At 26.9% G+C, this 12,500-nt stretch overlaps 1 protein-coding gene across 2 annotated transcripts in view; it reads right to left on the bottom strand.

The window, feature by feature from the left end:
* Positions 1-12,500, bottom strand: part of LOC101240327 (uncharacterized) — a 63,551-nt gene that overhangs the window by 23,239 nt on the left and 27,812 nt on the right. For both annotated transcript variants that reach the window (XM_065795524.1, XM_065795523.1), the window contains exons 3-4: positions 12,458-12,500; positions 10,892-11,116 (exon numbers count right to left, since the gene is read on the bottom strand). The exon at positions 12,458-12,500 is cut by the window's right edge and continues 59 nt beyond it. In XM_065795524.1, the coding sequence (XP_065651596.1) occupies positions 10,892-11,116; positions 12,458-12,500 (268 nt within the window). The remainder of the gene's footprint in view (positions 1-10,891; positions 11,117-12,457) is intronic.

Genomic DNA, 12,500 nt, shown 5'->3' with positions numbered 1-12,500 from the left:
ACTTTATTAGATCACAGTCTCTCTTTCCCAATGCCACAACACTTAACTCTAGAACATGAAGAGCCTGAGCAATATCAGAAATTTATTTTATTTCTTCTTCTAATAAAATCAAATCTGCTCTGAACATATCTACAAAAGCGTTTCCAATAACATTTTTTAATTCTAAAAATTGTTTTAACATACTGATTAAAGAATTCCATCTTATTTTAGTATCCAGAATAGGTCTAAGCTTTTTCTTAAATCTGATCTACAAATGTTTTGAAGGGTATCATTTTTAAATGGTGATTTTCTAAACAGCTTGACAATTTTAAAAACCTTTGATAAAATTATACCATAATCCTCATTAAATTGCATTTCCTTATCAACAAAGCTGATGCTTTCCTCATTCCAGCATTCTTCATTTTCATTTTCATCATCAGGGTTGAAACAACATTCTTAATTTTCATTCAACTCTTCCATAATTAGTTCTTCTCCAGTTGTTTCTGTTGCTCAACCTTTTTTCTTATAAAGAATATCACATACCGCAAGATGAATTCCAATAACAAAATTGGTGGGTAACTCCCATGTTTTTGTCCCATTTTTTTCATGACTGATGCACCATCAGCAACACACCCAAAGATATCATTGATCAAATTTAAGCCAAAATCTTTTAACTTTTCAATAACAACATGATGGCATTGAACCATTTATTCTAATCATTCCAAAACCATAATAAAACTTGTCTGAACAATGTACATTAAGACACAAGTACCTTCTAGTTCCACCTTCTAAGTCCACTCATCAAGAAAAATTTAAAACCTTTTTCCAGGTTTTTTTTTTTTTTGTTAAAGCTCTTGAGCAACTTTTAATTTTATTGAGCTTGCCTAGTTCATAACAGTTGTCTTTATAGCATGTCAATTATTGGGGATTTTAGGTCCTTGAGCTTTCCAGCCATTTTCAATATCTTTTACTATTGGCCAAAATTGCAAAAGAAATATGATCTACAGCTGTTAAATGAGCTAATACTTCTTCAGCTTTTTTACTTGTTTTATTACAGTAGGAAGCAACACATGGCTGTGTATTTTTTGTCTTTTCTGAAACAATTTCGGTCAGAAAAATTTTATGTTTGTGCTCTAAATGATATAAGAAACTTGAAGTCGATGAATGGAATTTAATTTCGACTGAATAATGTTTTCATTTGTATAATTATTTTGCTTTGTTTTCCAATGAAAAATGCCCCCAAATGTCAGAACAACTTTTTCAAGAAAACATTGCAAATGGTGTTCAGGCTACTGGTACCAGAAAAGTGAAAACGGTTATTATTGTTTCTTAAAAAATGCTATTTTGCTTTTATATCAACAAACTGTTAATTAAAAAAAACCATAACAATTATAACATTTTAAAGCAAAAAATTTATCGTTTGTTAATTAACCAACGAACGATTAATTTTTATTAATCAATTAATTGTTAATCATTTACCACCCCTAATTCCATACAATCTTGCAAAAAGAATAATTGTTTTAACATTTGATTATGCCACTAAACTTATGGCTGAAAGAATGTAATTACCCCAAAAAATTATTAGAAAAAGCTTTTGATAATACAAAACTGCAAGGGCCAGCACTGCAGAAAAATTGACATTTTCCCCAAAGTTACAACATTTTTTAGCAATCTAAACTGCCAACATTTCAAACATTTTATTCAGTTTACCATCTAATGAGAGAGTAAAAAAGATTTTTTCAAATATACATCCAGTAATAGCTGACAAATAACCACCAAACTTATTGAGACAACTTATTGAGACAACTTACTTCTGCCAAATTTAAATATGCATCATTGTTTTAAAAAAACAGGATTATTTAAATGTAAGGTTACTCGATGCAAAATTTGCACATTGTATTTAAAAGAAATAGAGAGCTTTGTAACATCTAATGGCACTATTTAGAGAATGAAAAGCCACATTTCATTCTAATATCAAAAATGTGATCTTTTATCTAAAGTGTTTAGCATGTAATGGTCAATCTATAAAAGAATCTCTTAATATTTTTAGTTTAATTTGCTATAAATGTCTGAAATCTGGTGCAACTTAGATAAGGCTAATTCTAACTCAAATACCTCTTTACCAGATTTTAATATAACTTTCTTAAAGCGTAAAAATAGAAAGCGAGGTGGTTGTTTACTAATTTATATTAGAGAATGTATGCAGTATATTACTAGGCTTGACATGAGCATTTCTGATGACGATAAAGAGGTTTTAACAGTTTAAATCCTATCCAATAAAAAAAACATTTAACTATAAGTTGTTGCTATTGCCCACCTGCTGAATTAAAAGTTTTAATGTATTTTTAAAACTAATTTATTGTTACTTAATAGGCGACATCAACTTGGATTATTTCCAATGCCGCACCAATTGTGGCGTTAAAAATTTTTATAATGAGTTATTTGAATACTGTGCTTTTTCTATAATTAACAAACCAACAAGAATAACTCCATCATCAGCAACTTTAATTAACAATATTATAATAACTGATATTTTCAATAAATCTCTTAAAAAAGGTATTATCAAAACTGACATATCTTTCACTACTTTCTGACCACTTTCCTATTTTTTCTCTATTAATATGGATGTAGTTATAATATCTCAACAAAAAACAATGTTCAAAAAAATGGTTTTTTAAAGCTGCTAACTTAGAATCATTCAAAGACCAATTATCTCTTCTTAATTGGAATCAAATAAATGCCTGTGATAATGCTAATTTAGTTTACAATACATTTTTTAGAACATTTTATGAAATATATGATGCAAATTTTCCAAAAAAGTATATATAATATATAATTTATATATATTTATATATATTTATTTATATATATTTATAAAGTATTTATATATATTTATAAATTTATAAAATTATATAAATTTATTTAGATATTATTTATATATATTTATAAAATTATATTATATATATAAATTTATATATATTTATAAAGTATATATAATATATAATTTTATAAAAAAATATATGATGCAAATTTTCCCAAAAAATTTTTCCAAAAAATCAGTCATGGACAGGAAAGGCGTGCGATCGCACTCTATTCCTGACCACGCATTTATTTATTTTTTGCGACAATTTAACTACAGCTTTTTAGATTTTTGAAAACATTTTAAAAATGCGCTAAGTAAAGTATAAGGTAATAAAGCAAAAAATTGCTTTTAAAGATTGTATACTATAAAAGACATTTATTTAAACTATCAAAAGATGTTATATTGTTAAAAAGTGTATTTTTTACGATGAATGTAAATGCTTTTAAAACAATTTGTAAAATTAATTTTATAAATATAGTTTAAAATAAAAATCAAGAAAATTCTTTGGACGAATAAACTTCAAAAGTTTTTTTTTTGTTTTTTTTTTTGTTATGCTATGTAAACTTTCTAATAAATTTGTTTAAACTAAGCTAAACGCTTTTAAATAAAGTTTTAAAACACTGTTAAATAATCATAGAATATTAAACAAACTTTTTGTTTATTTCAAAAGTTTTTTTTTTTTAACGGTGAATGTAATTTTTTTATTACAATTTGTATACTTAATTTTATTAACAACGATGACAACAAAAGCATTTCAATAAACTTTTTAAAAAAATACTTTTTGATAATTTAAACAAAATTAGTTTTTTATTAAATGATAATTAGATGTTTTTTAGTTAATAATTAGATGTTAGTTAGATTTTTTTTTAAAAGAGTTCAAAAATTATACATTAAATATTTAAAACTAATGTCTAAATAAAATAAGTTTGCTTATAAAAATATCGCAAAAGAATATAAAAGAAAAAGCAAAAAACAAAATTGTCCTATTCTAATTTGCTGAAGGGAAATAAGCTTAACTCAAAGCTTAATACAAAAACTTAAATAAACTTGAAGTATCGTTGGTCCTAATCTGGCTCAAAAAATTGACAAACAAAATAAATAAATATGCTCTTTTAATAACTTCGTACTTAAATTCCTTTGAATTATCTTTTAAGGAGTTTGAACTTTCTTTTAAAATGCTTAAATATAATAAATCAGTTGGTCATGATGATGTTAATTGTAATGTAATTATCGATTCTTATGATATTTTTAAAAATGTTTTTTTTTTAGAATTTTACATTGTTCAATAAAAGAGGAAGTTTTTCCTTAGAATCTTAAATTAGAGTTTTACCGATATTTTAACGAGGTGATTCAACCAATGTTTCTAATTATCGCCCAATCTCTTTATTGCCTGTTTTTTCTATAGTTTTAGAGAGAATTTTATATAACGTAATTTTCAATGATTTATCTTCAAACAATTTACTATATAAAAATCAGTATGGCTTTAAAAAAGTACTTTAACAGAACACGCAATACTCCAAATTACCAGCAGTATTGCTGAATCTTTTGAGAAATCCCAATATAGGTTGAGAGATTGACTTATCAAAAGCCTTTAATACAATTGAGTATTACATCTCTATACAAAAAATTAGAGATAATATGAAAATAAAACATCGATTAATATAAGTCTAGTTAACTATAGTGCAAAAAATATTTTATCAACTTGTTGCCCTTCACATTTGAGGGCAATGGGGTGGGGGTGGGGATAGGGTGGGAAGGGAAGGGGAAGGGGGGTGAATGAAGTTAAAGGGTTTTTTTGTTCCCAGCCTCCAATCATTGCAATTTTTTGCAAAGCCTTATTATTTGACATAAGTATAAACATACAAATGTTTGGAGTTTGCTTCATGTCTGGAAGTTAGCTCAAACACCCAAAAATCCTGAATCTCAAGCACCCAAAAATCCTGGATTCATCAGACTTGCCGCCTGATGTCGTTATAGCCAAAAATATAAAAAGTGCTTTAACAATTAACTCTAGCAACTTCGAAAAATTTTCTCACACTATAAAAAAAAGCTATTCAAGTACCGGTATAAATCAGATTCCTTCTTGCAATATATTTTGAATACTCTACAAAAATGTATTTTTTAAAATTATTTTAAGTGAGACACCTATTATTAAGTAAATAGGGCTTTGTGGTTATTGAATCCATAACACTTTTAGACTTATATCAAGAAATTTATTTGTTGTAGTTTAAACAAAAAGCAATCCTGTTAATAATATTTTGACACAATTTAAAGTACCATATAAACAAATAGTTTATATATATATATATATATATATATATATATATATATATATATATATATATATATATATATATATATATATATATATATATATATATATATATATATATATATATATATATATATATAACCATAACTTTAGTAAGCACAAAGCAAAAAGTATAATTAAAGAACAAGAAAACAGTTAAAAGAAAATTTCAAATTCTGAAAATTGTATGAGTCAGAAAAACATGACCTTCAAGTAGGGTTTAGTAAAATGCTGCCATTTATCAATATATGAGCATCAACAACATTAATTATAAGGAGTAAACAACTGAGCTTTGTTATAGTTAAAATTCACTAACTACTGAGTGGCCCCAGCTGACACAGAAGACTTCGTACTTTTTCAAGACCTAATATTTCATATTTCTTGGCTGGATTCCAGATCAGTGCTGCATATTCAAGACTGTCAAGATTGTTGAAGGTGTGGAACAATGGCTTTATTTTAACAGTTGAGTTGATGTAGAATTCAAATTCGTGATTATCTAAACCTAGCATTATAATGCCTCTATTAGTTTAATATTGAATATGCTGTCTGTAGTTTCCATCAATCAAAGTTATAATGCTTAGGGTTTTTTCTAAAACCATCTTGTCGAATTGTATATTATTGTTACAGGGTTGTCATTCAAATTGAAAAATGAAATTCCATGACTATTCCATGAACTTTTATATGTAAGCAAATACATTTCTTTACATTTTCTTATTTGAAGTTTTATCTTACATACGTGGCAACATTTAGCTATTTTATCATTTTGTAATTAATTTTTCAGTCTCAATTTTGTCCAGCTCAACAGGGAAGAGTTTCCTGTTATCAGCATATATTTTTGTTATGTGTTTAAAAGTTGAAAAGGAAGGTTGTTTATAAATAATAGAAGAACAGAATAGAAGCAGTCTAAGTGTTCATCCTTGTTGATACTCCACAGCTAATTTGACTGGTTTTCACTACTTGTTGTTGTCTGTTACTCAAGAATGATTTTATCAGTGTAACAAATTTATTATTAAAACTGTACTTTTTAATTTTAAGGATAATATACTCATGTGATATATATTCTCATTAGAATTTACTGTATTTGTATATGGTCTCGAAATCTTTCCCAAGATTAGTGAGTAAAATAAATGTTTAATATGTATGTACAACGGGCTGTTTAATATGTTATCTGTACTAACAAAGCCTTGATAATGTTGTGGCATAATAAGATTATTAGTTATTAGATGTTCCATCACGGAGTCATGAATTATACTTTTCATTATTTGCTTGATGAGTTTCAATATTTATAATAAGTTCTGGGCTATCATGTACTGGAAGTTGATAAGATAAAGGAGAGCTAGATGAAAAATTCCCTAATGATGGATCAGTAAATCGGAAATGTAAGATAAGCAATGAACTATACCACTATCTTTGTTTTAAAAAGCAAATTTGATTTCAAATTGCAAATATTTTCTTTTCAAGCTTCTTCTTTACACTTTGTTGAGCTAGGATTTATAACTCATACTTAATGCAGTCTTGAATTCAAATTTATGAAAATTATAGAATTGTTTTAGCTTTATGACTTGGAATGTTACCTTGATCTACTTGTGCAAAAATTATCTTCAGGTTCATACTCATGTTAATATAAAGAATATAATGCAAATTTAAATAATATTGCCACCATGAGCAACATGCTTTTCTAAATCAGGAACTATTATAATTACATAAGTGAATGATATGAAGTGAAAGCTGATTCATATCACTCAAACTTAAATCTTTTACCTCTTTTAAAAGTTTTTTTTCTATGGCAAAATTTTTGTTTTTAGCCCTTTTTTCTCAGTGGTTTTTATATTTCTATATTATCTCTTGAAAATTCATAATGTAAATAACTATTTTAAACTACTGATAATTACACTTTACATTACACCTTCTCTGACCATTATTTTAATGTCATTGGAATGCAAATTAACTCTATTGAGAAAACTTGTTAAACTTAATTATCTTAAAAAAAAATTATAGACATTATTTTTTAAATTAACATTGTTTTTGTTTATATTTTTTTGTTTATATTTTTATTTTGTTTATACTGCTTGTATTATTTGATTTTTATTATTATTAGTTTCTTGTGTTTTTTTTTGTCTGAATAATTAAGCAAATAAAATTTTCTATATAATAAAATAATATGAGATGTAAAAAAACCTCGTGCCCTATGAAGGCTGCAGATTGATTCGTGCGTGCCCACCACTGTTTGACCAAGACAATAAATTTCATAAACACATTAAAAATTTAAATTATTTTTATTTATTTGTTAGAGTTTTAATTTTTTTGAGTGCCTAGGCTTATTAAATAGGTTTGTATGTTTGTGATATTGTATGTATGAGTGGTTCATACATACAACATCGCAATTGGAAATATATGACTGCTTCTTGCTAAAATTTGGCAAGTCAACAGATATATCAGACAACACACAACTATATCAGACACAATCAGCAGTTATGATGAGAATGGTATTTAGTAACTTCACAATAAATAAAGATATATTGTAAATTTTACTTTTGAAGGGGTGAGGATATTTATGATACATTTAGAGCAAACACTAAATTAAAGTCAATAAATATGCTTTTGCACAACCTGCCTGCTATAATCACCAATGGGGCACCAGCAACAGTTGGCTCAATAGTCAAGCTTTGTGTTGTGAAATCTTGCTACTTGAACACATTATGAAAATAATCTTAAAAAATAATCAATTCTATTCAAGCAGCTCCTTTGTTAAAATGTTAAAAAAAATTTAAAAAGTTGCAACAATGATTTTTAGACGTAAGAGGATAATAAAGATAAAAAACATGATCTTATCTATGAACGTGATCTAAGAATCATGATCTAAGAACGTGATTATGATCTTGCATACTGAAGTACATTAGCAAAGTAAAAGAAAAGCTCTTACAAGTTTTGTGTATTCAATAGAAGAAATAAAAATAAAAATGATAAAAATGAAAATGATTGATTTGGGTTTTCTCACAGACATCATAAAAAAATTGAATTCTTTAAATTTGGAGATGTAGGGAAAAGACAAATATAGCTAAAATGATAAGTTCTTTAAAGTCATTTAAAATTAAATAGATATCACATCTACAGATCAAGTCTCTCGCGCATTTCCCACATGTTAAGAAAATGCTAGGCAACAATGAATTAAACGAGTCATTATTTATTAAGCACCTTCAAGTGCTTAAAAATAGTTTGAAGAGAGATATTTGCAGTTTACAAATACCAAGCCAATTGTTTCCTACTATATCAATCCTTTTACTTGCCAAATAATTGTAATGGAAATGGCCGCATGTATGGCAGACTTTGTTCAGGGAAACGCAAATGAAATAAGAAGTTAGATTTTAAGAATGATATTTAGCTAAAACTCTTAATATCTTTTAGAATAAGAAGAAAGAAAGTGGACAGAGATAAGTTCTTATTTTTAAAAAGACAGCATATAAAATTAAATCATTTTTTGGTTTGACATTTATGTGAATTATTATTTAAATTCAGTATTTTGCAACCGTATATGAATAAAATACTCAGAAATCAGTCTGCTATTAAATGTTATAAAAAGCAAAAGATTCCGAAGCGAGATGAGCAAATGATGCTAAGAATTCGAACATGCTGCAGTCAGCTTTACCAAAATTACTGAGACTTTGAATAGATCATTGACGATGAATAGTATTTTACTTTAAATCACAGTTCGATAAATAGAAATGCTAGTTACAACTCCAGTGATAAATACAGCCAAAAAGAGAAGTTTCCAGAAAAAAGAATGGTCTGGATCGCTATTTCGGCCAAAGGTACCTCAAAACCATATTTTCGAGAACCTAGCAATGCTATCAACCAGTTTATTTACTTAGAGCGTTGTGTTCAAAAGAGACTTACCCCGTTTATAGAAGAGCATCATTTAAGTGATAATTTTGTGTTCTGGCCAGATCTTGCATCTGCTCATTATGCCAAAAGCGTATTGGAATATTTAAAGGCTAAAAATATTGAAATTGTACCAAAAAAAGATAATCTGCCAAATTTACACGAATGCAGGCCCATTAAAAATTTTTGGTCAATATTGAAAGGCCTTGTGTATAAGAATGATTGGTAAGCAAGAAAACTTTCACAACTTAAAAAAAGAATTAAGTATTGTTTGACCAAAGTTGATCCTAATGTTATCCAAGAAACGGTTAGTCTCACCAAGAGTTTGATTGACCGTGTCAGACAAAATGGAGTGATTGAATCAAACTGAATATTATATTGAATAAATTAAATAATTCTCTATAAAATACTTTTTTTACTTTTATAAAACATTAAAAAATGAGGAGGCTATGATCCTTTAAACTTTGTCCAGATTTTTAGTTATCACCTGTTATTTTTATAGGAACCAATCAAACTTTTATATATGATAAAAGGCTCTTATTTTTGAATTAACTTTGATGTGGACAATAAATTGAAAATGACTTTGGCAATTGTTTTTGCTAAAGGAATAAAAAGGATTAATGCTTATTTAGGATTTTAATAATTTGAACCACAATGAATTGTTTAAAAAGTGCCTTCGTCTACCGAATAATAAGCATGGGAAAAAGCATGCAACTGACACCAAGCAAGATTTGTAACACCAAGGAATATTTGCAAAGAAAAATTGTCTTAAGTTAGTCAAGTTTTATAATACTAACATGTTGATAATCGTTAAGTTTGATAATAAAAATGCTAAATAAATTTTTAATTTAATTTTTTTAACTTTTTAAGTAATAAGGTAAAATAGTAAGTAAATAGTAGTAAGGTAAGAATAGTAAAAATATTTTATCAAATTGTCTCCTCTCAAGTTTTGTTTGGGGGATGAAAGTTTTAGGTTATTTTTGTTCCCAGGCTCCAATCATTGCAATTTTTAGCCAATTTACTTTTGCATCTTCTCCATTTTATTTATTTTCACATTTTTCTGACCTTGTTCTGCTATATACACTAACATAAACACATGCAAATTTTTTATTTAGATTGCACAAGTCAAGTCAAGTAAGTTATTATGAATTCATGGATTCAGAGAGTTACTTTGTATTACCTTTTTTAATAATTGTATTACTTTGGGTATGTTGAGCAATGAAGATGCAGACAATTTAGCTACTACACAAATAGCCAGTCTAGTAATGCAAATAAAATTGTAATTGAGAGATACTAGCAATTCTTAAATACTATATTTAAAAAATGCTGACATTTCTTAATTACAACATACCTAGTTTGCTGAGTTTTAAAGTTCAAGTTCTGTCAGGCTTGTTCTGAAAGTTGTCCTTTGGTTTTTTAAATTTGAAATGTCAAGCAAGCAGAAACAAAATTTAAATAAGCACTCGTTGAATTATTTTCAGAGTGCAAAAAGAAAGTAAAATAAAATTTATTTCAAATACTTTGCAAGTTTCATTTTTTGATAAATCTAGATACTTGGTGACAATTTTGCTGTAGTTAGATTACCTATTGTGTTTTTTATACAAAAACTTCAAACCTTTAAGATAGTAGTAACCCAAAAAAACTTCAAACCTTCAAAATAGAAGTAACCCAAAAAAACTTCAAACCTTTAAAATAGTAGTAACCCAAAAAATAGTTAGACTTTTGCTAAATATATAAAACTATAAATAAAGTTTCAAAATTTTATTATTTTTTGGCTTTGAAAAAACAATCCTAATATTTGAGCAAACATTTATAACTAAACCTATGTACCAACATCATAAGGTATCATAACTACAAACCACTTTCTCCTTTAAATGTAACATGGGCCATCATTAACTCTTCAGAAAGCTGCTTTTTTGCAGGAAGTCCTTTGCACATTTCTTCATTAAAACATTGGACACCATAACAGTTCTTTCCTGACATAAATGCAACATCACAACCTTTTTCTTCGCAACATAGCTCAACACAGAGTTGCATAGCTACATGCTCTGCAAGCTTACGAAAGTAACCGGCTTCAATGCCACCTGTCAAATTTAAAAAAAAAAATTTAATTACTATTTAGTTTTAAAATTTGAAATGTACAATACAAATGATAAGCACAGTTTAGAATTTTTTTAAAAAGCTAAAGCACCAGCACCACTGCAGTAGCAGTGGTGCTAGTGCTACCTGAAGTACTAAAACCATAGCACCACACAAAAAAGTTTGGAGCAATGGTTTTAAAAAACAAGATTCCCTACTACTACAATATGTGAAGAATAATGAATAGGGTAGTTTGATATTTTTAGAGATTTACAAAATGATCGTGGTAATCTGGGTATTATAATTTAACAGAAATTAATCTTAAACAAAAGTTAAAATTTATGTAGTTCTAAAAAATACCATTTTATTTAGCATTATAACACATATATTCTAAAGCATTATGAAATATATTTTACAGCATTATGACATATATATTCTCAAAAAAAATTGCCTTAAAACTCTCTAAGTTTAATTAAATTTTAAAAATGATTTGTGCTAATGACATAACAGTAGCAGCTTAAATAACATTAACAACATCTGTTTGACCAACATATACTGCAGATGAACAAATAATTTTTCCTCGATCATAGATTCAATTAATCTTTTATCAGAAAAAAACCCACAAAATTATAAATTAAACCTTATAAATTTATAAGTTCAACTAGATTGTCAACATAAAAGTATCATCTTCTCCAATAAATATTTTTGCTGAAGTTTAACTAACTTTTTTTTTCACAAACTCAATTTGTGCAGAGTCATTTTGAACTATTAACAATAAAACCTGAGTGCATATAAGAAACACTTAAACCAAATTTTTTGACCGAATTATATTTATACTGCTAATTCTATATAAAAAAACAATATACATGGCAGTTACATACAATGCTATAAGTCTGGGATAAAGTAAGACCAACACAATAAGCTAGCAAACTTGCATAAGGTTTTGAGTACCTATTAAAACTTTATATATACTTCGCTCTAGTTCAGACTCCATGTCATTTAAATTAATGATATTATTTTATTTATCTTATTTAAAATTGCAGAATTGCAGAGAAAATTTTAAAATATTTACAGAGGATAATGAAGTTATGCATCTTTTAAAATATTTATAATTTAAAATGCAACAGTTGTGGACCATGTGATTCAACACTTAACAATTTAGTAAAGCTAGAAATATTATAATTAGCATTTGGTTTGCTAATACTATTGTAGATTGTTGCAACACCCACTTTTTTTATTGTTATATTTTGTAATTTTACTTAAACCTAAGATAGTTGTTAGCATTATAAAATTTTAGCTTAAACTATTTATGTTATGTAAGTTTATTGCAAAATTATCAAATATACCTTTTAATGTGACATTGTACTGTATAGGACTTTGTGTGCATGA

Source organism: Hydra vulgaris, chromosome 04 (genome assembly GCF_038396675.1).
Source record: "Hydra vulgaris chromosome 04, alternate assembly HydraT2T_AEP".
Classification (NCBI taxonomy): Eukaryota; Metazoa; Cnidaria; class Hydrozoa; order Anthoathecata; family Hydridae; genus Hydra; species Hydra vulgaris.
The sequence above is the reverse complement of the archived record's forward strand: the minus strand, read 5'-3'. Positions and strand labels throughout refer to the sequence as shown.